This window comes from Cajanus cajan, chromosome 10 (genome assembly GCF_000230855.2).
Source record: "Cajanus cajan strain Asha chromosome 10, NIPB_CcT2T_4, whole genome shotgun sequence".
NCBI classification, from domain to species: Eukaryota; Viridiplantae; Streptophyta; class Magnoliopsida; order Fabales; family Fabaceae; genus Cajanus; species Cajanus cajan.
In genome coordinates this window covers 3,822,395-3,846,783 of record NC_138526.1, presented here as the reverse complement: position 1 = coordinate 3,846,783, position 24,389 = coordinate 3,822,395, and the positions used below count along the sequence as shown (strand labels likewise).

General features: G+C 32.1%; 2 protein-coding genes across 2 annotated transcripts; one reads left to right on the top strand and one right to left on the bottom strand.

The window, feature by feature from the left end:
- The first annotated feature begins 2,173 nt into the window (after positions 1-2,173).
- LOC109816807 (nitrobindin heme-binding domain protein) lies at positions 2,174-10,377 on the top strand. The gene is made up of 4 exons (XM_020381933.2): positions 2,174-2,443; positions 3,223-3,363; positions 9,162-9,230; positions 9,910-10,377. Exons 1-4 carry the CDS (start codon positions 2,267-2,269, stop codon positions 10,027-10,029), a joined length of 507 nt encoding a protein of 168 aa, XP_020237522.1. The 5' UTR covers positions 2,174-2,266; the 3' UTR covers positions 10,030-10,377.
- A 1,873-nt stretch (positions 10,378-12,250) lies between these two features.
- LOC109816808 (ATP-citrate synthase alpha chain protein 1) lies at positions 12,251-16,339 on the bottom strand. The gene is made up of 13 exons (XM_020381934.3): positions 16,181-16,339; positions 15,864-16,003; positions 14,895-15,071; positions 14,612-14,773; positions 14,420-14,500; positions 14,216-14,267; positions 13,988-14,102; positions 13,754-13,835; positions 13,408-13,503; positions 13,213-13,314; positions 12,923-13,039; positions 12,715-12,831; positions 12,251-12,607 (listed from the first exon to the last, which is right to left on the bottom strand). Exons 2-13 carry the CDS (start codon positions 15,960-15,962, stop codon positions 12,536-12,538), a joined length of 1,272 nt encoding a protein of 423 aa, XP_020237523.2. The 5' UTR covers positions 15,963-16,003; positions 16,181-16,339; the 3' UTR covers positions 12,251-12,535.
- Positions 16,340-24,389: the final 8,050 nt, after the last annotated feature.

Here is a 24,389-nt window from a genome sequence, read left to right as displayed (position 1 = left end):
TGAAATTGAATACATATTTACACTCTACATCACAATAGGAACGTAACAGAACATTCAGAAAGCAAAACAGAAAACATTCATATTTTGCCTGTTTTCTCATAGGATTTCTCGTAGGAACCCATAGAGCACTCTAATTCATATCAAAACATCTTTATTCACAAAATGAATTGCGTATTCACACATTACATTCGATAGGGAACACAACAAAGCAATCAGAAAGCAAAACAGAAAACATTTATATTTTGCCTATTCCTAGAAGCATGCATCAGGCAAGGGATTGGGAGCCAATCCTACTACCCAACAATTATTCCCACACCCCCGAGCGAGGTTTCTCACTCCCCCCTTACCTGGATGAACAAAAGACGAAGTTAGAGCGAAATCTAGTTGATCCCCTTCTCTTGGTTCTCCTTGGTCTCTAGAGAGTGTGTCTAGAAACACTGCCAGAGTGCTCTATTTATAGATTTCAAGAGTGGCCAGAACGACCCGTTTCGAATCCGGAATGGCATGTTCTGGATCCTTTCATCGTGTGTTAAATTCTCATCTGGAACGGTCTGTTCTAAAACTAGAACAGCCCGTTCTCAACTAGGATTACAAGCCTTTTGGGTGGTTTGGAACACCCCGTTCCCATCTAGAATTTGTAGGCCATTTTAGTAGTTTATGTTGGATCGAGCGCTTACCACTAGGCCAAAAGTTATAGCTGATAGTCAGGGTGCAACTCTTTTTACTTAAGAGCGCAGCAGCCCAAGCTCCATGATTCGACAGTGACTTGGCCCACCTAGCCTCCGTCACGGGACAATTGATGCAACCCGCAACAGTTTAGAATAGCCCGTTCCAGTTTGGGAACGACCCGTTCTGAGCTACTAAATCACGCTTGTTTCAGTAGTTTAGAATGACCCATTCCAATTTGGGAACGGTCCGTTCTGGGCTACTAAATCACACTAATTATGAATTGTCTCTTGTTGAACATTTGCAAGTTTATGATTTTATTTTATCTTTTATTGAATTAGTGGTTAAAATTGATGTAATTTTTATTACTTTTTTCATGATTTTTAATTGATTTTTGGTGGGATGTTGCCCTTACCATTCAAAAAAAAAACTATATACATTAGTTGTCATGTATAATTGTTTACATAACTATTCTACTCGAATAGAATTCTCTTGAGCATATATAGTCTCTAAAAAAATCATATTATATATGATATTTTTAAAGATTAATTTTATAATTAAAGTGTGTGTTGTGATTATAGCAATGACTTATTAAAAGACTCAAGCTATAACAATTATATATAGCCTAACATTTAATTTACAATTTAAATATATTGAGACAAGTTAAAACAAGTTTTGATTTAATGATGTAGTATAATTACCACCAAAAAAAAAAGACTTGTAGCTTTTAGGGGAATTTAGACACTAAATTAGATTATGACAATTCAATATGTTATCTAAATTGATGTGTCTAAAATTAACATTGAATTAAGCATGATTGAGTCATATTTACCCTTAATAATGAGCATGTATTTTCAAGATAACATTGATACATTATCTTCAAATTAATAGGAAAAAAATTTATATATAGGAGGAATATTTTTTTATCATTTACTTTATATATATATATATATATATATATATATATATTTCTTTGTTAATAGACTCTCGATAATAATAATAATAATAATAATAAATATTTTATTTTGGAAGGTATGGAATAAAGAAAAAATGTGATATAATAAAAAAATTAAATTATATTTTTTGTCTTTCATCTTATATTTTAGATTCATTTTTATCTTTTATTTATTAAAATAATTATTTTAATTTTTTATCTTTTATATTTCAATCAAGTTAATTTTTTTTTAAAAATAATTATTTTTAATTCTGGAACATGATTCAAAATACGAAACTTTAATATTACATTTATCCAAATAAAAACTATAAAATATAATAGATATTCAAATTCAAAAGATTCAGTACATTTATTATTCATAACAAGTTTTGATCAGACATTATTGAAATAAATCTTTAAATTGTGATTGCATACAATATTTTTCTGTATTTACAATTTAATTTTAGTACCTCCTAATTTAAAGTTTACATCCATAAATATTTTTTTTTACAAATTTGCAATAACTAAGCAACAGTGATCAGCTTTGTAAACACAGACCATACAAAGGTGAACAAAAGACAGTTCAAGTCACAACTCACAACAATAAACCCAAAGAGCACCATTTCGGATTGCACAATACAGTCGCAAACATTTTCAAAAAAAAAAATGGATGCAAAAACAGAGTCTCCGGCGCCGGAAACATCGCAGCCGGCGATTCACCCGGCAGTGGCACCACTCTCCTTTCTTCTGGGCACATGGAGAGGCCAAGGAGAAGGAGGCTTCCCCACCATACATTCCTTCTCCTATGGCGAAGAGCTTCACTTCTCCCATTCTCCCAACAAGGTTTTCCTCTCTCTTTCTGCACAAACACTACATGGGTCTCCCAAAGTTCTCTTTTTTATTACTGGGTTTTGTTTTGTGTTTTTGAGTTTAATGTTGATACAAAATTAGAGTACACCCTCGATCAATTAGACAGCTTTCCTAAATAGGACTTATGATTATTATAAAATTTTATAGTTTTCAATTGTATGGCAAGGCGATGAACAGTTGGTTGTTGAGGACTTCAATTGTATAAAATCATTCTTTCTAAGCTTTTATGATGATATGTGCTGATGAATTCAATTTAACCCATAATGCCTTCTTTTTGCGTGCGGTTGCTGTTGAAAAATCATGGTTCAGAAGAGAGAATTGAGAGTAAAGAGAAATTGCATCAAATAGAATGAGTAGAAGGTTATTACATCAAGGGCATGCTTGAATGAACTTCTCTAGAAGCACTTATGGAAGGAAAAAAATAAGTAAGAAAAATGAAATAAATTTCTCTGAGTTAAAACTAGCTTATATATAAATTAAAAATAAGTTGGAGAAAGTAGAGGAAAGAGCTTCTACAAATTAATTTATGTATAAGTTAATTTTACTTATTGAGAAATTTATTTCACTTTTTCTTCCTATTTTTTTTTTCTCCTAGAATTGTTTCTGGAGAAGTTTATTCAAATAGATCCCAAGTTGATGTCAAGCCATTTATAGACACTAACCAAGTAGTGACTAATTATCATTATCTAATCTCCAACTACTATATCTCTAATAGTGTACACTGATTTTGTTTATTTGAAATGGGTGTGTAGCCCGTGATAGGGTACAGTCAGAAGACATGGAAACTCATCTCTGGAGAGCCTATGCACGCTGAGAGTGGATACTGGCGTCCTAAACCTGATGGCACCATTGAAGTTGTGATTGCTCAAAGCACCGGTCTTGTGGAAGTTCAGGTATTTTTCAATTTGTTTTTGGTTTTGTGGTCCGATACATTGTTTGACCAATGGCTTTTTACTTGTGCTGTGTCTCTATATTCTGTATGCTATAGGAATGGTGGGTTTGGAAGATCCACGACCTCATAGTTAGCATACCTCCTCAGTTTAAATTTGGAGACAGCGTAATTTGAATAAAAAGAGTTTATGACCTGATATAATTTTGATCAATATTTCATTTTTAGATCAGGCCTAAATCCTTGAATATGTTCCTGACTTGTCAAATTATAACAAGCACGTCTTTATTGTTTTCTACTTGCTACAAATGCTTCAATTGCAAAGAAGTGCATCCCTTGCTACATTTTAAGTCCCGATTTCCTAACATTTTGTGCAATCAACTGTTATCAGTTGTTTGTAATAATAATTATGCAATCTATCCTTCTATATTTGTTAGGCCCATTTCCCAATCTGATCCACCAGACCTATTAAGTGTGCAGGAGGAAGTTATTACATATGAAAGGCCCCAAAGGATCCGTAACAAACCACCTTACCTTGATGACTACGTGATTGAATGAATTAGTGGCTGCATATTATTCAAGGGGTAATTCGGTTATGGTATGCGGGACAGGGTTAACAAACTTTTATTCCTTTTTCTCATGTCGCGTTGTATGTAAGGTGCATATATAGCACCATAAATTGAGCACAGAAGGAACGAGAATATTTACGTAGGTGTCATATCTTTCTTTCTGCTGATATCCCCTTTTCTGATATTCTTCTCTTTCTTTCTGAAAATCCCCTTTCATTGGTGCTTTTGTTGAGAGATACTCCCCATCATGGCAAACCCCTCTGACGCCATTTCCAAACTTGACAAAAAAATTGAACAAATCCTCCTAGCCCAGGCTAATTTTTCCAACACTCTGCATGACATTGCTTCCTGTACGTCTCTTTTGGAGTCCAAAAATTCTTCCCCCCCACCATCTGCAAACCACACCTCTCCTCGACCCATGAAATTTGACTTACCTTCCTTCAATGGGGATGATGCTCTGGGCTGGATCTTCAAAATTACCCAATTCTTCGAGTTTCATCAGACCCCACCGGAGCAACGCACTCAAATCTCCTCCTTTTATCTTGAAGGACCAGCATTGGCGTACCAGTGGATGCACAACAATGGTCTCCTCACTCTTGGGAAGCATTCCTTCATGCCTTGGAGCTCCGTTTTGCCCCCTCCAAGTGCGAAGACCCCATTACTACACTCTGTAAGTTGTCTCAGACCTAATTACTTCAGGACTACATCACTGAGTTCGAATCCATTGCCAATTGCATCTTTGGCTACCCAGCTAGTTTCTACCTTAGTTGCTTTATCGCTGGGTTGAAACTGCATCTTCGTCGGGAGGTTACAGCTCTACAACCCATCGACATGCCTCAAGCGGTGTCTTTTGCCAAGCTTCACGACGATAAATCCCGTATTGTCACACCTCCAATTTCCAGATTCTCCAAACCATCTCTACCACTTAGCCCATCCACCCCACCCAAACTGCTCCCTCCTTTCTACCCCTTCCACCAAAACACCCATCAAGCGACTCACTGAGGCAGAAATGTAGGATCGTAGGGACAAGAACCTTTGTTACAATTGCGATGAAAGGTACACCAGGGGCCACCGTTGCAAATCACAATTTCTCTTACTCGTCGTCTCCGATGCCGATGACGTCTCTGATAGTCCTCCAGAGCTGGACCCCAACCCCCCGATGACCCTTCACTTGAAGCAAGTTTGATCAGTCTCCACTCTCTTTCGAGTCAATGGACTCCACAGACTTTTTGGATCACCGGGTCAATTAAAGGGTATGAGGTCCATATTATGGTGGATAGTGGGGCAACACACAATTTCATTTAATCCAAAGTGGACCACTTCCTTAATCTTACCCTCGAGCCCACTTCGAGTCCACTAAAGGTCATGGTAGGTAATGGGGACTTCCTATTGTGTACAACTTATTGCCTTCAAGCCCGAATTACTCTGGCATCTTTGACATTTCCCATTGATCTATGCCCCTTAGACCTCTCTGGTACAAATATTGTGTTGGGAGTGCAATGGCTCACACAAATAAGCCCATTTATTGTGGACTACAATGGGCCCTTTATGTGGTTCATGTGGGAAGGCAAAATGGTCGAACTAAAGGGAGAGCATAGCTCCAACCCCATCCCAATCACAGCCCACCAGTTACGACGCTTACATCATACAAACCGTGTTGAAGCTCTTTTCCAACTAATACTAGAGCCTTCTTCACCAACACTACCCTTACCCCCTCATCCTCAACAGCCACAACCATCTTCCACCATTCCCTCCATTGCTCCCCAATTCCAATCACTACTCACAAAATACTCCACCTTATTCACCACCCCTACATCCCTTCCACCCTTGCGAAGCACAGACCATTCCATTCCCCTACTGCCCAATACCCCTCCCATTTTGGTTCGACCATACCGCTATCCTCATTTCCAAAAACAGGAAATCGAGACTTAGGTTGCAAAGATGCTTGAATCTGGGTTTATCACTCCCAGTACTAGTCCCTTCTCGTCTCCGGTGCTCTTAGTCAAAATGAAGGACGACACATGGAGGTTTTGCGTGGACTAGCGCGCTCTAAACGTTGCCACTGTCAAGGACAAATTCCCCATTCCAACCGTTGATGAATTTTTGGACGAACTCGGTCATGCTTCATGGTTTTCCAAGCTTGATCTCTTCTCGGGATTTCATCAGATATTGATGGTGCCTTCGGATTCGAGGAAAACAGCGTTCAGAACCCATAACGGCCATTTCGAGTTCAAGGTCATGCCCTTTGGGCTGTGTAATGCTCCATCCACATTCCAAGCCACCATGAACGACCTGTTCCGGCCATATTTATGACGTTTCATCATCATTTTTTCCGATGATATACTCGTTTATAGTCCCACACTAGAGTCTCATATCAACCACTTGGAAACAGCTTTCCAACTTTTGCTTGCAAACTATTTTCACCTCAACGGCTCCAAATGTTCAATTGGCCAACAATCCATTCATTATTTGGGACAGATCGTATCTCGAGAAGGAGTGCAACCTGAACCTTCTAAAATTCAAGCAGTGCTCGAATGGCCAACTCCAACCTCACCAAATCCCTTCGAGGCTTCCTGGGGCTTACAGGTTTTTACAGACGCTTCGTGGCAGGTTATGCGTCTATCACTTCTGCTTTAACTGATTTATTAAAGAAAGATAATTTTCATTGGTCTGATTTTGCTTTTGTTGCATTTAATTCTCTCAAAACTGCTTTAACCAAGGCACCAGTACTGGCTTTGCCTCGTTTTGATTGTGTATTCACGGTGCATATAGATGCATCAGCCACGGGCATAGGAGCCGTTCTTTCACAAAACGGTCACCCCATTGCTTTTTTCAGTAAACAATTATGTCCCAAATTACAACACTCCTATGCTTATATTAGAGAATTATGCGCCATTACAAGTGTTGTGCAAAAGTGGAGGCAGTACCTGTTGGGTATCCACTTTATCATACTTACAGACCAACAGTCCATAAGGGAGTTACTATTGCAAACTGTTCTCATCCCTGCTCAACAGCCTTATCTGATCATGCTTTTAGGCTTCGATTTTGAAATTCATTACAGGCCAGGCAGAACTAACATTGTTGCTGATGCTCTTTCCAGGGTCGAATCAACACTAGCGACCCCTATAGACACTACACTATCACATTCGGCTCTCTTCATCTTGTCCATTCCCCAAATGGATTTCATTGAGGATCTAAAGTCCTCCCTTGCTTCCAACAGTGAATTCCAGGACTTCAAGAGCCAGTTTGCTAGCACCCCCTCCTCATTTCTGGACTATTCACTTTATTAGGACCTACTTCTCTTCAAAGGCAAGATTTGGCTTCCCCATTCCTGTTCCATGATCCCTCTGCTTTTGCAGGAATTTCACTCCACCCCGCTAGCTGGCCACCCCGGTGTGACTCGCACTTTGAGCAAGTTGCAGGCCAGTTTCTATTGGGATAACATGCGGAAGGATGTCCACACTTTTGTCTCTCAATGCACTACATGTCAGCAAACAAAGACACCAACTCGACGCCCTCCAGGGCTACTGCAACCTATCCCACCACCAGAGTGCTACTAGGAAGATCTGTCACTGGATTTTATACTAGGACTTCCCCCGTATCAGGGGCATACTACTATACTCGTGGTAGTGGATAGATTCTCCAAAGGGGCCCATTTTGGTATGCTGCCACGTTCTTTCTCTGCTCTGAAAGTTGCTGAACTCTTTATTAACATGGTGTGAAAACTTCACGGTTTTCCTCGCAACTTAATTTTGGATCAGGACCCTATATTTTTGAGTCAATTCTGGTGCGAATTATTTCGTTTGAGCGGCACTAAGCTGCGTATGTCTACCGACTATCATCCTCAAACGGATGGCCAAATAGAGGTAGCTAACAAAATCTTGCAACAATACTTGAGGAGCTTTGTGCATCATCGCCCTTCCTTGTGGAGCAAGCTGTTACCATGGGCTGAATGGTGTTTCAACACTACTGTAAATGGCTCTACGGGCCTCACGCCATTTGAAGCAATGTTTGGTCGCCAACCTCCTAACATCCCACAGAATTTGATAGGGGATTCACCTAATGCTGCAGCCCATTCAGAGGTTACTACCTGGGATGTGATTCTGCGTAAGTTGCGCTCTAATCTCATCAAGGCACAGGACGCCATGAAGAGATGGGCAGATACTCGTCGCCGCGATCTTCATTTTGATATTGTTGACCTGGTTTATGTTCGCCTCCGCCCTTGTCGCCAAGCCTCAGTCACTGGTCCCTACCTTGGTAAGTTGCAGAAGAGGTACTTTGGTCCTTTCAAAGTCTTGGAGAAGGTTGGCAATGTTGCCTACAAGCTTGACCTGTCACCAACTGCACGCATTCATAATGTCTTTCACATCAGTCTACTTCGCCCTCATTTGGGCCCTGCACCATCACCTCACCCCCGGAGCTTACCTCCAGACATAGAGGACAACCAACCCATACTGGAACCTGCAGCCATTTTGAACTGGAAGCTATCAAATGATCCTGATGACCCTCAGCAACTTGTATTGATTCAGTGACAGGGGTTTCCCTTAGAAGAGACCAGTTGGGAGCCATGGTCTCAAATTAAAGCTCAATTCCACCTTGAGGACAAGGTGACTCTTGAACCAGGGGGAGATGTTAGGCCCATTTCCCAATCTGATCCACCAGACCTATTAAGTGTGCAGGAGGAAGTTATTACATATGAAAGGCCCCAAAGGATCCGTAACAAACCACCTTACCTTGATGACTACGTGACTGAATGAATTAGTGGCTGCATATCATTCAAGGGGTAATTCGGTTATTGTATGCGGGACAGGGATAACAAACTTTTATTCCTTTTTCTTTTGTCGCGTTGTATGTAAGGTGCATATATAGCACCATGAATTGAGCACAGAAGGAACGAGAATATTTACGTAGCTGTCATATCTTTCTTTTTGCTAATATCCCCTTTTATGATATTCTTCTCTTTCTTTCTGAAAATCCCCTTTCAATATTCCTTGATGTAAAAGTTACGTAATGCGTTATTTATGTATTGTTCATATCATCATGTTAGGATTTTCTTCCAAATTTTAGCTGGATTTATAGTTTTCTTCCATTATTGAATTGTTTTGACTCACAAATCTTGCGTATGTAATTGTTTCTGGGTCCATGAGGCAAGTTTTTTCCTGTTTTTCATTTTTTGATTCTGTTCTGCTGCCTTTTTCTGATATTAACGTGCCACTTGATATTACCCTTCCAGAAAGGGACATTCAGTGCTGAAGAAAAAGTGATACAGCTTCAGAGTGAAATGGTGGGGAATGCTTCTAAGGTAATCTAAATTGGTCCTCCCAAATGCAACAATACTATTGTCTCATGCTTATAAATGCATTGTTCATATACATTACATTCTAATAGTGATTGAGTGGCTGCCATTAGGTTACATTTCAAAAACAACCATCTTAGTAAGGTGTTTTCTGATATTGAGAATGTGTCAAAAAAAATTGTATAGTGGATAGTTTTAGAATTTCTTTTAACACCATCTGGTGAAGATTATGATTTCCGCAAACAGAAGCCTATCAGAACTTTAGAGAAAGAGAACGATGGGAAGGGAGAGTAGGGACTTTTGAACATTTGCTAGATGAAGTCATTCAATGTGCTTTTCAGTTGTATTTTAACTAAGCTGATGAATCATTGGACCCACAATCATTGATTTCTTATAATAATCTACAGAGAAGTAATACCTCATTCTTATCATTGCCTTTTGAATTCTCTCACTAAATCATATGTTTTATTTAGGTTATAGGAAATAATTTGTGTGCCATACTTATTTCTATACCCCCATGGTAAATCAAATTAGATAACTAAATTGGATTAAGGAAACACCTTTCTACCAGCTATACTAAGTTGATTAAAGAAGAAAGATGGAGATTGAAATGGAGTGTCTCATTTCTTGCTCTTTTTGTGGTATTTCGATTTCTTACCTAAAATGTTTTATGCACTCTATACAGGTTAAAGAGATAAGAAGATGTTTCCAGCTGGTTGATGGGAAACTTTGTTATGACATTCAGATGGCTACCAATACAATAACCCTTCAACCACACTTGAAAGCAGCACTAAAGAAGCTCTGAAGCAAACATATTCTCCAATTAGGATATGTACATCAGCATTATGAACCCATCCAAAGTGACTCTTTTTTAACAGCAACTTAGGCCATGGCACAGGGTTTTGTATGCAAGGTTCTGTGTATGACATGTTCACACAACTCTTAATTTCAAGAGCTAATGGTTGAAGAACCCGACATGACTTAATTTTATTGGAAGCAGACAAGAAGGAAATATTGTGTTTCTCCTTTTGTAAATCACAATATATGCTTGATTTTAATTTCCTTTTTTTTGTATAAGTGATTTTAATTTATTTGTTTGAAGCTATTGTGGTGCAGTAACTACAAGTAAAATTTGATGTTTGTTATGCTCAAAGTGAAATTGTATTTCCTCTTTACCATCTATTTTTGATGAAACTGCAAAAGGAATTGCTCATTTTGACCCTCAAACATCTCTGTGTTTTTCTAAAGAAGAAAAGATGAGAGGAATTTTAAAATTATCTTGGGTCCCACACAAAAATCTTTGCAAATATAAAGAGAAACACAAAATTTAACACGGCTATTCAAAATAATGTAACATAATTAATTAATTAATTAATTAATTAATTATATATATATATATATATATATATATATTAAATTACATGCATTTTTTTATACCAAAAACAATTCTATTCAAGGCATGTAAAAGTGTCATGCATTGCATTTTCAAGTATTTAATGCAATTGTATACTCAAGTTTTATATTTGACACTAATAGTTAATATGATACAATTTTGTGTCAATTGATTTATGTATATGATAATGTGTGGGTTGATTTATGTGTGTTTGGCAATTGTTTGGGACATATCTAAAAAAACACAGCCTAATGAACATATAAGTAAAAATAAAAATAAAAATAAAAATAAAATAAACATGCAAACCATATAAAGGGTGAATTTAGATTTTAGATTAACTTCAATCTTTTGATACTTTTTTTACCGGAAAATCTTACTTTAAGACTTAAGACAAGAATGTCAAGTTTTGCTAGGTTTATAAGTACTTAAAAAATCAAATAGGTAACATAATTTTAATTTACATAAGAACTTTGACTTATTTTATTTCTTTAATTTATTTTACTTTCATCTCCTTCAATTGCTTGTGATAAAGTTGTTGGAAAATGCCATCATTATTTTCCTCTTCCCTTCTCATCTCCTTGTAAACCCAAAATAAACACTACACGAATTTGTAGAATAATAACACCAATATATTATTGAGCATCAAAAACCTTTTCAATGAGTAAAGAAAACTAACAACTACTTAAACTTCCACTATAACAATAATGAGAACACAAAATACAGGAATGTATCTTTTAATTTGTAGACAACTCTTATAAATTGACTCACGATATTTCTCTCAAAGAAACTGAGTTTTTTTTTTTTTTTTTTTTTTTTTTTTTTTTTTTTTTAAATGTGAGGATGTATTTCTTAATTTGCTTCTTGTTGTGTATCCGTTGCACTTCACTTCCTCTGTTTACAGAAGAGTTACACCTTGTTGCAATCTGCTGCACCAAGGTAGACATTAGACAATAATTCACTTAACACATGGTGGAGACACAAAAGAGACTACTCAAATGATTGTTTATCATATTTGAAAATTCTTTTACACATTATATGATGTAGTTTTTTAAAACCCATTATTAACTTCCTTAAATTAACTGAGGCTTTTTTTTTTTTTACCTTCAAAGAGATCATAAAAGCTTTACTTTTATAATTAATAAAGGATAGTACATAAATATTCACCTATTGTCCATCGATCATGCCTTTAACTAAGTGAAAACAAAGAAAAGAAAAAAAAGATAAATGGCAACTAACATGCCAAATCCTTTCGTTCAAATTTTTATCTCCACCTTTCTTTTTTTATTTGGGGAGGGAGGGAGGGGGATACACCTGCATTTTGGTTCATTGATGTTCTTGCTTCTGTTTTTATAGGTGGATTGTGTTGTTTTGTCTAGTATTGTTGATTGCTCTCTTTGTTGCTAAATTTTTCTCTAATGTCCAACTCTCCCTACAATATTGTTATGTGCTGATATGATATAGCTAAATTCTTTCCTGCTTTATTTACAATGAATTTTGTACTCCATTTATGGGCGCGTGATGAAATGTGTCACTTGGAAATGAATCTATTTTTTCCAATTGAATTTGCATAATTGCATATATAAACAAGCTTATTGAGAAAACCTTTTCAACGGAAATTTAAGTTCCAATGGAGTGGAAAGAAAACCAATTTACTAAATGAAAGTAAATCCGGAACAATGAAATTGCAGCTTAACATATAACAATTACATTTGGCACTTTATTGTCTCAACACTGTACTACCAGAATTCTAGACGATACAAAACACTCTTGACCACTTTATTGGATGACTAAATGACTAATTTATAACAACCTATGCTCATCAATTCCGAGAGTGGTAAAGGGAATTAAGAATCAACAATCACTTCAAACTAGCCATGAAAATACTTGTAGAAGAAGGCATTGACCTAATAATGGATAACTAAGCAGCAACAGTGATACACTGGATTGCCTGTTTGCATATACCAGTCATTGTTGCTTCAGGTCCATAAACCTGTAAAGAGACCAAAAGATAGATCAGAGAAAGTCCCTTAAAAAGATTATAAGCAGTTCAGATGATTTCTTAATACAATCAACAAAGACATCAATTAGTTATATAACCTCAATGGGGATGCCAATTTCCTCTCCAAGTGCCCTCATTTTAGCTAGACCCTTTTGGTAGTTGGGACCTCCTCTCCTCACATAAATGTGCATCTTTGCTTCTTTTAGCTTTTGTTCCTGGTTTGTAACAAGATCAACAATCAATTAACTCTACTATGAGAAAATTAGTATGATATTATAGAGAAAAGGTTCATGAGGATAGGCTCACCTTCTCCTTCAGAGCGCGAATTATGCCGCTGAATGTAGCAGCAACATCGGTAAAGTTAGCTATTCCTCCCCCTATCACAAGGGCTCGCTTTTGGCCATCAGGGTCTGAAGTTGCACACTGCAAGGAGATTATCATAGAGATAAGTGTCACTATATCATGTTTCAAAGTAGCATGCATTTGATAAGCTATTTTCACACAACCGAAACAAGGAATGGCTGATCACTTAAAGCAATAATATTTGATCCATAATAAACATGCCAACAATAATGTTTGAGATAAGAACTGATTACATCAATCACAACTCTGGCATACTGCAAGACTTCATCTTCCTTGGGTGCACCACTATACTCTGCATAATTTCCAAGCTCAGGAGCATAACCAAGATCTCCTACCTGTTTTAATAAATTAGTATAAGTCTGTGGCTTAATTGTACAAGATGATAGAGTTTAGCAAGGAATTTAATTTTTAAAGTAATAGAAACACACCGTATCAGCATAGATGACACTAGCACCTCCCCCAGCTACCATTGTCCAAATTCGGCCCTTTGGGTTTAACACCGTGAATTTTAAAGATGCACTTGTCTGGGAACACAAAATAAACAAACATCATAAGCTTTTAAGAAAAAGATTTCATAGCACCATGGTTACGATTAACAGTACTGATAAGAGGTTAGTACAAGGAGTTCAATTGACCCTGAAGATCTGCAGACCATGTGTTAAAAGTTAACAGTACTGGTTAGGAGCAAAATGGATTAAGATATGCAGCTTATGGACAAAGTAATAAATGAAGTGAATCTGACTGTAGATGCAGGAGAAAATTATATCTGTTCACCTTTTCATCTAATCCATGAATGAAAGACTCTGTGGTACTCATAACTCTTCCAAATGGCATTGGAAATTCAATGTTTCCCCATCTGCAAATAATAATAACATGCATGGTTTAAATTTCTTTTGTTTACTATGATACATTATTCATTTATACATGATGAGTTAGAGTCTAGAGATATGATATTCATCTTTAAAATTTTAAATAACAGTTCATATTCTTTAGAGGGAAGAAACTTACTTCTTGAAGTTCTTGAAAGCAGCAGTGTCATCTAGCTCGCCTCTCATGTCCAGAGGATATGGCTTTCCATTGACCAAAGTGAAAGGATTCATCTCCAAGAAAGTGAAATCCAGATCTAACACGAGGAAAAACACAGGAAAAGATAATGTTTAAATTCAAATGCTACCACCAATGAAGTTGTCTTCACAAGAACATCTAATGTTAGGAAATGCAAATTTTGTAATATACCTTGAAATAGAGCGAAAATCACCTTGAGAAATTCCTCAATTTCTACCTTGATCTGTAAGCACCAATGAAGTACTTATAAATAGTTGAAACCAAGTGTCCACCAAAAAAATAGCATGTGATATTCAATCACATGGTCCTACTGATTAACCAAAAAAGTAACAAAGTTGACCATTCAAAAAATAACAAACTAGTAAATTAACATACCTCCAAGGGAAGGGTTGCAACAAGTGGTGCAATGTTCTCCAATGTAAGAGATATGCCTGTCGGAATAAATACAGTCTTGACCTGAAATATGAAAAAACCACTTTGTTCTTATGGGAATTATGAGAAAAGTATGAGCAGGGTTTACAGCAAGTAATTAATTTGTAAGCTAAAAAAACATATGATTTTTGTTACCTTGTCCCAGTTCTCCTCAATTTCAATTCCTCCACATTCAGAAAAGCTTATACTGTTCCCTAGTCTCTCTGACACAATGTTAAGGTAAAACTCCTCCTTGTGAGGGATAAAAGGTTCAACAATGAAAGTTGTTATAGGCCCTTTGCATCCACTCATCTCAACCTACATCATATAGAAAGATATGAGCAAACATTTAAAGGGTAGACAGGAGGTACAAAGAAAAAAGGATTAAGAAAAGAGGGAAATAATTTAAGGTTTGGAGGGACAGAGAAGAAAACATCACCTCTTTGCCAAGACGCTCTTTGACAAAAGAAGCAACTTCTGCCAAATCCAGATTCAAGGCAACCAAACCACTTTTGCCACGCTTTCCAAATAGCATGTCAGGTTTCACAACCAATTTTGAAGATGAAAGCCAGGGTTCCTTCTCTGCTAGCTCATTGAAATCGGTGCATTCTGTAACCTAAGGAATAAAACACATTTTTATTATTCAAGTTTGATATGCATGCTGCACTGACTGACTAGTAATATACAAATTCGAACTTTTCCATAAATCATTTATACATCACAATCATATAGTCTCACTGCTTAAAACACTGATTAAATTGTCATATTTATACATCATATTCGTTACAAATCCAAAATATAATTTATATATCCAAATATATTATTTATTATAAAGTAACTATGATATAACTCATTTAGAGTTTAAAAACTATACACTAACTGCGTAATCCTTTACACTGTCACAGAAATCATATAATATATGGATGACTTTTAACAATAAAATTACTAAATATATAATTTCTAATTGATTGACTGTATAAACTTTATTTATACTATTAGTTCGTATACTATTTACTCTATAATCTATATTCAAAAGCATTCATTTATTAAGAAATTTTGATATAGATCATAGGTATCTTTTACTAAAAACAAACATGTTTGAATTCAGATAGTAACACTATGGATGGCAAAACTCATCCTCTGAAAACAGCATACTCAGGGCTCAAATTCGAAACCACTTATTATGAATCTTAATTATATAAAAGTAACCATGTGATGTACAAAATACAAACTATGAGTGCAATTCTTTGAATGGCAAAACTCTTCTTCCGAAAATTCCTTAATCAGGACTCAAACTCGAAACCACTTATCATGAATCTTAATTATATAAAAGTAAACACGTGATGAACATAATACAAACTAAAACATGATTCAAATTGAACATCAACCCCATGATGAGAATGCTCACTTGTGCAGACTTGATGGGCAAGTCCTGGCCAGAGAGTCTCTTAAAGTGCTCTCTCAACAGCCTCTTGGAGTCATACTCTCTGATCTTCTTGCGTGCCATTGCTTCTCCTCAAACGCGCACCAAAAGCAGAAACCTCTCTCCTTCAACACAAAACAAGACAAACCCAGATCAAATCAGCTTCAGGGGCCTCAGAATTCCAATCAAAATCAGATTTTTAGAGACTCGGCAGCATGATCACGTGAAACAAAGTCAAAACATGAGATATGAAACGGATTGAAATGGGAACTGTAGAGAAAGAAAGAGGAGAGTGCAGTTACCGTTAGAGAGAGAAACGGATCAGAGGAGAAGAAGGTTAGAGATTGGTGGATCCAATGGTGGGTGTGGATTGTGTTAGTGCATTGGTGGTGGGTGGCTTCATGGTATATATAACATAGGCTTTGGAGAAAGTACAAAGGAGGTTAGGTACTTTGGTTGTTGAACATTTTATATAACAGTGACACATTTATTTATTACTATAAATTACTATAAAAACCACTCGTGCATCGCATGGAATGAATGGAGATATAAGAAATTGGAAAGAAAAAAAAAAATATTCATTTTATGTGTGATTTTTTTAATTAAATTAAAAAATAATGATTAAATTTGATAATAACGATTAATTTTATATAAGTAATGTCTTCACGTCCAGGGATACTTTTACGACCGTGTAAGAGAGTTGCCAGAAATGATTTTAGCCATTTTGAGTTTTAAAAGCACTTCTTGTAATGATTGTGTTAAAGTTTGGTAGAAAGCATTTTACCTGAATATGATTTGTCGTGTCTAAAAAAAAATTTCTCACATGTATTTTTTTCCATATATAATCATGTACATACATAATCAAAGATTAAATTTAGACATTTTTTTATAATAATTTTGAACCTTGATTCATCATACTGAGGGATAGTTGACTCTCAAATTTTTTTGTTTGATATCACTAAATTAAAATAATCAACATTGATAACATTAATCAAATTAATTTCTTAAGATATATTTGTTAAATAAAATTTTCTCCTAAAGTATATTTTTTAAAAATATTTAAAAAAAATCATGTAAAATATTTTATATTAATTTAAAAATAGAATTGATTAAAAAAATTTACAAAAAATAAAAAATATTTTCATGTTTATATAAAGCGAAAATCTTTTTAAATATTTTTTCTCCTAAATTCTTCCATAAAAATATTCAGTATATTATATAGAATTAAAATTATTATTATTATATAATAATAACACATTAATATAGAAAACTGTTAAAATATTAGAAGATAATTGATAGAAAAAAATTTGTAATCAATTATCGATTTTTTTATATCAATGTTATAATATCACTAATAATAATAAATAAATATTATTACTAATAATATATAACTATTTGTTAATATCTATATATATATATATATATATATATATATATATATATATTAATAATTAAAACAAACAAATATATTTTTAATATTTAGTTTTGGTTGTTAATCAATTTACCCAAATATTCATAATCAATTATAAAAAGTAAAATAAAGCAATATAAAAATCCATAATCAATTATCGATTTTGTAAATATCAAAAACATAATATTACTAATAATTATATGTAGGAGAGTTTCTTATCATATGTATGGAAGTTACATATTATGGTTTATATACAATAATATTGATTTTTTATTGAAGAATTTACATTATTATAAGTAATTAAATTTTTGAAAAAAAATATTTAAAAAATATTATTTTAAAAATTTAACTAATTTAAAATTTTTACAAAAATAAAATCTTTCACTAGCATAAAAAATTCATTTTAACCTTTCATTCCTTTTTTTTTTGTCAAAAAAAATTCATTCCTTTTATTCTTTTTCTTCTTCTTTTTTTTTTTCCACACTCCAGTGTCTTATTATATTTTACTTGCTATTTTTTATTTTATTTTGCTACTTGACATCTTATATCCCATATTTTATATCTCATTTTCATAAATACAAATATTGTAATGTGTATTTTAACATTTAGGAGTTAAGATTTTTTTTTATAAAGAAGAGTAAGAAAGTGTGTTGAAGAAGAAGAAACACATAGAAATTTGAACTTTTGAACCAACAAAAGACATAAGACGAGAAAATGTTTTGTGGGTGACATTAGTAATACTTATTTGATTATTTTTTTAAAAATTGATCAATAATTACTTTTTCATGTTCTTTCATGGGAATTTTTGTTTATGTATATCAGAAGAGTACTAAATTTATATTGTAAGTGTTAGAAGGTATGTGCGTGATATAACAAGAGATGATTGTATGACATTTAATTATGTATCGAGATTTGACTATTATTATTTTAGTATTTTTTAAAATAATAAAATAAATAAATAAATAAATAAATTTATCCTTTTATGACTTTTTAAATTCCAAAAAAAATTAAAAAAAATTAAAAAATATGGATCAGACCAATCCATTATATTGCAAGTTTTCTATAATATTTTAACAGTTTTCTATATCAAATTTTGTTAAAATCGAACAACAACTTAAAAGTAATCAAAGTGTTCATATTTTAGTATATTTTGAAATATATATATTACGTTAATTTTGTGTTATGAGAATGAAGTATCAAATCATCTTAGATTAATATAAAATTTGATATATATGATCTAAGAGATATGAACTTTCAATCTAACGGTTGAATTTTTAAAATTCACATTTAATATAAAGTTATTGAGCGGTGTAACACTTAGTAAAAGTTACACCGGTGTCGTTTGAACCCTCCTCATATATATATATATATATATATATATATATATATATATATATATATATATATATATATATAAAGCAACAAAATATAACAAACTTTTTTACTATAAAAATCTTCAAAAATATAATCTATTTCATTTTGAAAATAATTTAAGAAAAAGTTACATATTTTTATTTTAACAGCAAGTATAAAAAATATTTCTCTTTAATTATAGTGAATATATGAAGACTAAAAATTTCTACCTTTTTAAATCATCTTTAAACCTTTTTATTTTATATCATTGTCTTTAAACTTTCTAAAGATTTATTTTTAAAAATTTAATTATTAATCAAGACATTCATTTTGTTTTTGAAAAAATTTACACAATTTTATATCTAAATTTACATTAAATAGAATAAATATTTTTCCTTAATTATAATTAATATATAATGTTGCAAATTTTTTACATTATCTTAAAAAAATTTAAAGGATCAATTTCTAAAAATTTAATTAATAATTAAGATGAATGTAAAAAAAATAATATTATTTCTTGGCCACATAAAATAATTATATTTAAGATTATACCGATTGAATGATACTTATATTAATATTTATTTTTAAAATTATATAATATAATATTAATAAACATATATAGAAATACAATGATACCACACTAACACTATCTAAGTATTATTCTTTTTTTAAGTTAATGTACTAGCTAATGCTATAATCAATTTTGAGGGAAGATATGAAATGTTTAACTAACAAATTAAATGGGAAAAATATATTAAAAAAAATTACAATAAAATAAAATAAGTATTGAATTAATTGCATTAGTTTTATTTATAAAAAAAATGCATAATTATTGTATTGTTTAATAAAAAGTGATGAGGTTATTTTGTATTGATGAAATAAAATTAACTTTTAAATTATAATATTGTTTTATAAGGAAATTAAAATATCATTTTAACCTTAATTTTTTAGACATATACAATATAAATATCTCAACTTATATGACAACTATCATGAAAAAAAAAAGTTAGATATTATATTACAGAAATTATCAAAATAATGATAATTATCTGGTTATTATAATAAAAGAGACTTAAAAAAACATTACTCATGTAATTAAATTTAATGAACCTAATTATAATTATTGATGATTAAGTGGCTCATATAGTCGCATTAATGTTATTTATTAGATAATTTGATAAATAAACATTAGTAACTTTGATAATTTTTATAATAAGTAAATATTTGTGTATCATTAATTAGATTCAAACGCTATACAGTAGAAACTCTTTAAATTAATAATGTCAGGATTGAAGAAATTTATTAATTTAGAGAGTTATTAATTTATAGATAAATTAATAATTATTAATTTAAAGAGTTTTTAAGTAATTATACTGTACATACCAAATAAAAAGACAAATTACTCTATGCCTCTTAGAATTACGTTGTAGCGAACCTTGGGACTCAACGTAAATTAGTAACTTTTGAAGTACATATGCATTGAAAATCAATACGTAATGACTTTTGAAGTACATATGCGTTGAAAATTAATAATATGACTTTTGAAGTACAGTAAATGTAAACAAGAGGAACAAATGTGTTCAATGTATTCTTAAGCAAGTTTGGCATATATAAATTACATGAATGTGTTAGAGTATTCAAACCATATCTCACAAGATGGCTTCTCATCTAAAAGGTGTTGCAAATAAGAAAAGTTAGAGATGAGCTCCAAATAGACTTGAACTTTAAAGGAAAACAGACAACTATTGAATCATATTTCAATAGAGTGTAATATATTTTTTTCAGTTTCTATGAATTATTAATTTATGATTTTCTTGGGACCGAAAATTATAAAGGGATCTCCCGAAAAATTATTATCTTATTATTTTATCGAGTTTTTCAATTTTTTACATTGGCCCAAGTTGGGACCGGACAAATTTATTATTTTAGAGAGTTTATTAATTTACCGAGTATTAATTCAAAGAGTTTCTACTGTAATAGTCATCGGATGTAATCAAAATTAATGTACCTACTCACATTTAATGACGAATTTTAGTAATATTTATTATACAAATTTAATAATTTAAAACTATAGATATATATTTCTAAACCCAAAAAGTCATTGAAAACATTAGATATATAATTACTTTAATATATTATATTTATATATGTGCTCAAATTTATTTATTTATGTTATTAAAATATATTTAATGAAGAATAATAATTAAAAGAAATAATTTTATAAATATGTAGTTAATTGAAAACTATTCATAATATTGTATTTTAATTAATAACCAGTGATAGAAATTTAAAAATAAGTTATTATTATTATTAATATATATATATATATATATATATATATATATAAATAAGTATATATTTTTTTATATTCTCTACTGCATATACATATTACAACATAATATGATATAAAAACTAAATAACTTTGATACAATAATGAACTCAAAGTCATATAAGTAGAGAGGTATCACATTTTAACATAAACTAAATTAAGCAAAAATAACAAATTACAAGAGAAATAAAATCAATTACTCAATATAACTAACATAAGCCAAATTCTTACTAATCATAATCTAAGTTCCGATGTCATATGTCCTATTAGAACATTCTCAAAACAAGAATTATGCTTCATCACTGACGTCATCAAGATCTTGAACATACATGACCTACAATAACATACATATAGACAAGATATGGAACACAAGGGAGTGAGAAAATTTCTCACTCTAATTGATGGCATGAAATAAGAAACATATAGTCAAACACACTCCATACATTATTTATACAATAAAATGATAATAACAATCAACTATCATCATCATTCATTTATCACTACAAACACATGTACTTGTTAACCAGGCATGAATCATAAGTAATTGAAGCACATGCAAATATGGAATGCAATGGACACGAACCGTTAATTTGCATGCATATAATATCAATATCAAAATATGTGTAGTGCATATTAAACAATTTGTCAATTTATCGATTTGTGTGTATATGATGTATGTCACACAAAATCTTTCATATTATGAATTCAATTTATACACATGCTCAACAGTTTGTCATCCAATGATTTGTCACACATACGATTTTTCATGCTCACAATTGTTATTAATCATACATACATGTTACCACATACACAATATTCTAACAAGAATCAAGTATCTCACTCAAACAATTTACCAAGCATACATGTTCATTTCACACTCATCGACATTCAAATTACTCCTTACATCTCTTAGTTCTCACAAAGGAAACAAATTTTATATACAATCGATGCACGATGGAAGTCTATTCACGCCCGGGGCAACCCACCTAGAGAGCACTCATAGCTCTCAAGATGACTCACGTCCAATGTGACTTGTATCATGCCCAGCGAGATAGCAACATGGACTCCCTTGGAGCGCCCATGCCCGACGAGCCTCATCCCATGCCCAATGTGAGTATCATAAAGACTCGCAGTCCTGATAACGTCCAATGAAGCATGCCCCACACTAAACACAAACAAAACAAGGAGTGAACCCTGCTCTTGGGCACCCCAACGCCCGACGAGATGCAAGTTGTGCATGACACCATATCAAAAACACCAAAACCTACAGAATCGCAATTTACGAATAATGAATCCAAAACATGCATTTATCATTTCAATCAATAAAAACACTCTAATTTATCATTCAATGCATCTATAAGACATGAATTTCATGCCATCGTACGTTCCTATCAAGTACTCACACAGTAACCATTCTCAAATGTACTCTTAGGGTTACCATAGGAACTCAGAGGCAACTCAATTTATACCATATAGGCTTAATGCACAAAGTTAATCATATGTACTCATAATTCATATCAATTCAAGAGCAATAGAATCACGTGGCAGACAATAAACCAGAACAAAAAACAATTGGGATTTTCCCCTTCATGCAACGCATACAACACATAGAAGTTGGGGGTCAACTTCACTAGCCATCAGTTATCCCACATCCTAGAGTTACCTCTATCAGCAAGTAGTGATGAATGTTGGTCTCCGGAACAATCTCTTCATGTTTCCTCTCCTCTCGGTTCTTTATAGCATAAAAGAAAAATGAGAGTGTGAGCAAAAATTAACACGTCTCTATTTAATATTAAACCTAACTTAACCTCCTTCTAACTCATCCACAGTTACTCAACCTCAACTCTGACTACCTATCTTCCCCTCACTTTATAATAATAATAATAATAATAATAATAATAAATCTCTTTATGTCTCCTTTCCTCTTAATTCTTTAGAGCATAAAAGAAATATGAGAGCGTGAGAAAAAATTGACATGTCTCTAATATTAAACCTAACTTAACCTCCTTCTAACTCATCCACAGTTACTCAACCTCAACTCTAACTACCTATCTTCTCCTCACTTTATAATAATAATAATAACAATAATAACGACAACAACAACAAAAATAATAAAATATAATCTTTATCAAAATAAATACATGAAATATAATTTAAACCTTAAAATGTCCTATAAACTTAATTCTTTAAATTTTATAAAAAAAAATATTATTAATCTAATTAAAAAATATAGAGTGGTACAATTTTAACTTTTCAATAGTTATAGTTTTTAAACAGTAAAATTATAAAAAAATAAAGAATTTATAGATACCTTGTTCAATTTAAAATAACTTCCCTATAATATTAATTTTCAAAATACACATCTCATTTAAATGACATATATAAAATAAAAATTATTAGAAGAAAAAAATAATAATCAATATTCTATAAATGGTAACAATGATAAATCAATAATTACTGACATTTATCGTTAAAAAAATTATTTGAATAATAATACTAAACATAATTATGACTATTATCTCTATTTTGTCATGAAGAATTAATTATATATTAAATTACCAAGATTAATATCATAAAAGAGTAACAATTCTCATTGTGCAATAAACAATATTAATGACTAATGAAATATGCAAACTTGAAAGTAAAAACTCGGAACAACTCATTGTATATTTTATATATCTATATATATATATATATATATATATATATATATATTTGTGGAAAATACTATTAAGATTGATATGATAGAGAAGGGGAAAATACTATTAAGATCGGCGTGAAAGAAAAATAGTCTCGCTTTTCTTCTCTCTTTCTTCCATTACTATAATTATGAAAAAATAAATCATACTTTTTATTACGTGCATTGTTTTTGTTATCTTTATTTCATTTGTCAAAAATCATAATAGAAGAAATAGAAGAAAAAAACATGGGGAAAATCTTAACCCAAAAAAGAAATGAGAATGTTTAATTTTTTTCTTAAAAATAACATTTTAATAAAATAACCAATTTCTATTTTTTAATGTGTTTGTCTAAATTGTTTGAAGAAAAAATTATAATTTTCTACATTTTTAAATTAAAACTTCAATTTTTTTTGGGTACATGAATAAAACTTTTATTTACTACTTTAAAAAAATTACTTTTATAAAAGTTATTCTTTATATTCATTTTTTAATTTTAAAAAAGGAGACTGCTAAGGAATCTTAAGAGAATGTGAGAAAAGAAAATTCAAAGTTGACAATGTAATAACAAACGTGAATTTCATGCTTTCAATTCAAATAGCTTATATACACATTGGTTGTGCCTCAAATTTTTGGTCAACTACTTCCGAGAGCAATTATACTAAAACTCAACACATTTTAGCATGTCGAATAAGAATAAGTAAAGCAACAATTCTAGTAAACAGTTACAAAACCCATAA

Excerpts from the sequence above, each read along its gene's own strand:
- LOC109816807 (XM_020381933.2), top strand. The coding sequence starts at position 2,267 with ATGGATGCAAAAACAGAGTCTCCGGCGCCGGAAACATCGCAGCCGGCG. Across the intron at positions 3,364-9,161 it reads CCGGTCTTGTGGAAGTTCAG|AAAGGGACATTCAGTGCTGA; the intron begins GTATTTTTCAAT and ends TTACCCTTCCAG. Across the intron at positions 9,231-9,909 it reads TGGTGGGGAATGCTTCTAAG|GTTAAAGAGATAAGAAGATG; the intron begins GTAATCTAAATT and ends CACTCTATACAG.
- LOC109816808 (XM_020381934.3), bottom strand. The coding sequence starts at position 15,962 with ATGGCACGCAAGAAGATCAGAGAGTATGACTCCAAGAGGCTGTTGAGA. Across the intron at positions 15,072-15,863 it reads TGCCCATCAAGTCTGCACAA|GTTACAGAATGCACCGATTT; the intron begins GTGAGCATTCTC and ends TTTATTCCTTAG. Across the intron at positions 13,315-13,407 it reads GTGTCATCTATGCTGATACG|GTAGGAGATCTTGGTTATGC; the intron begins GTGTGTTTCTAT and ends TTATTAAAACAG.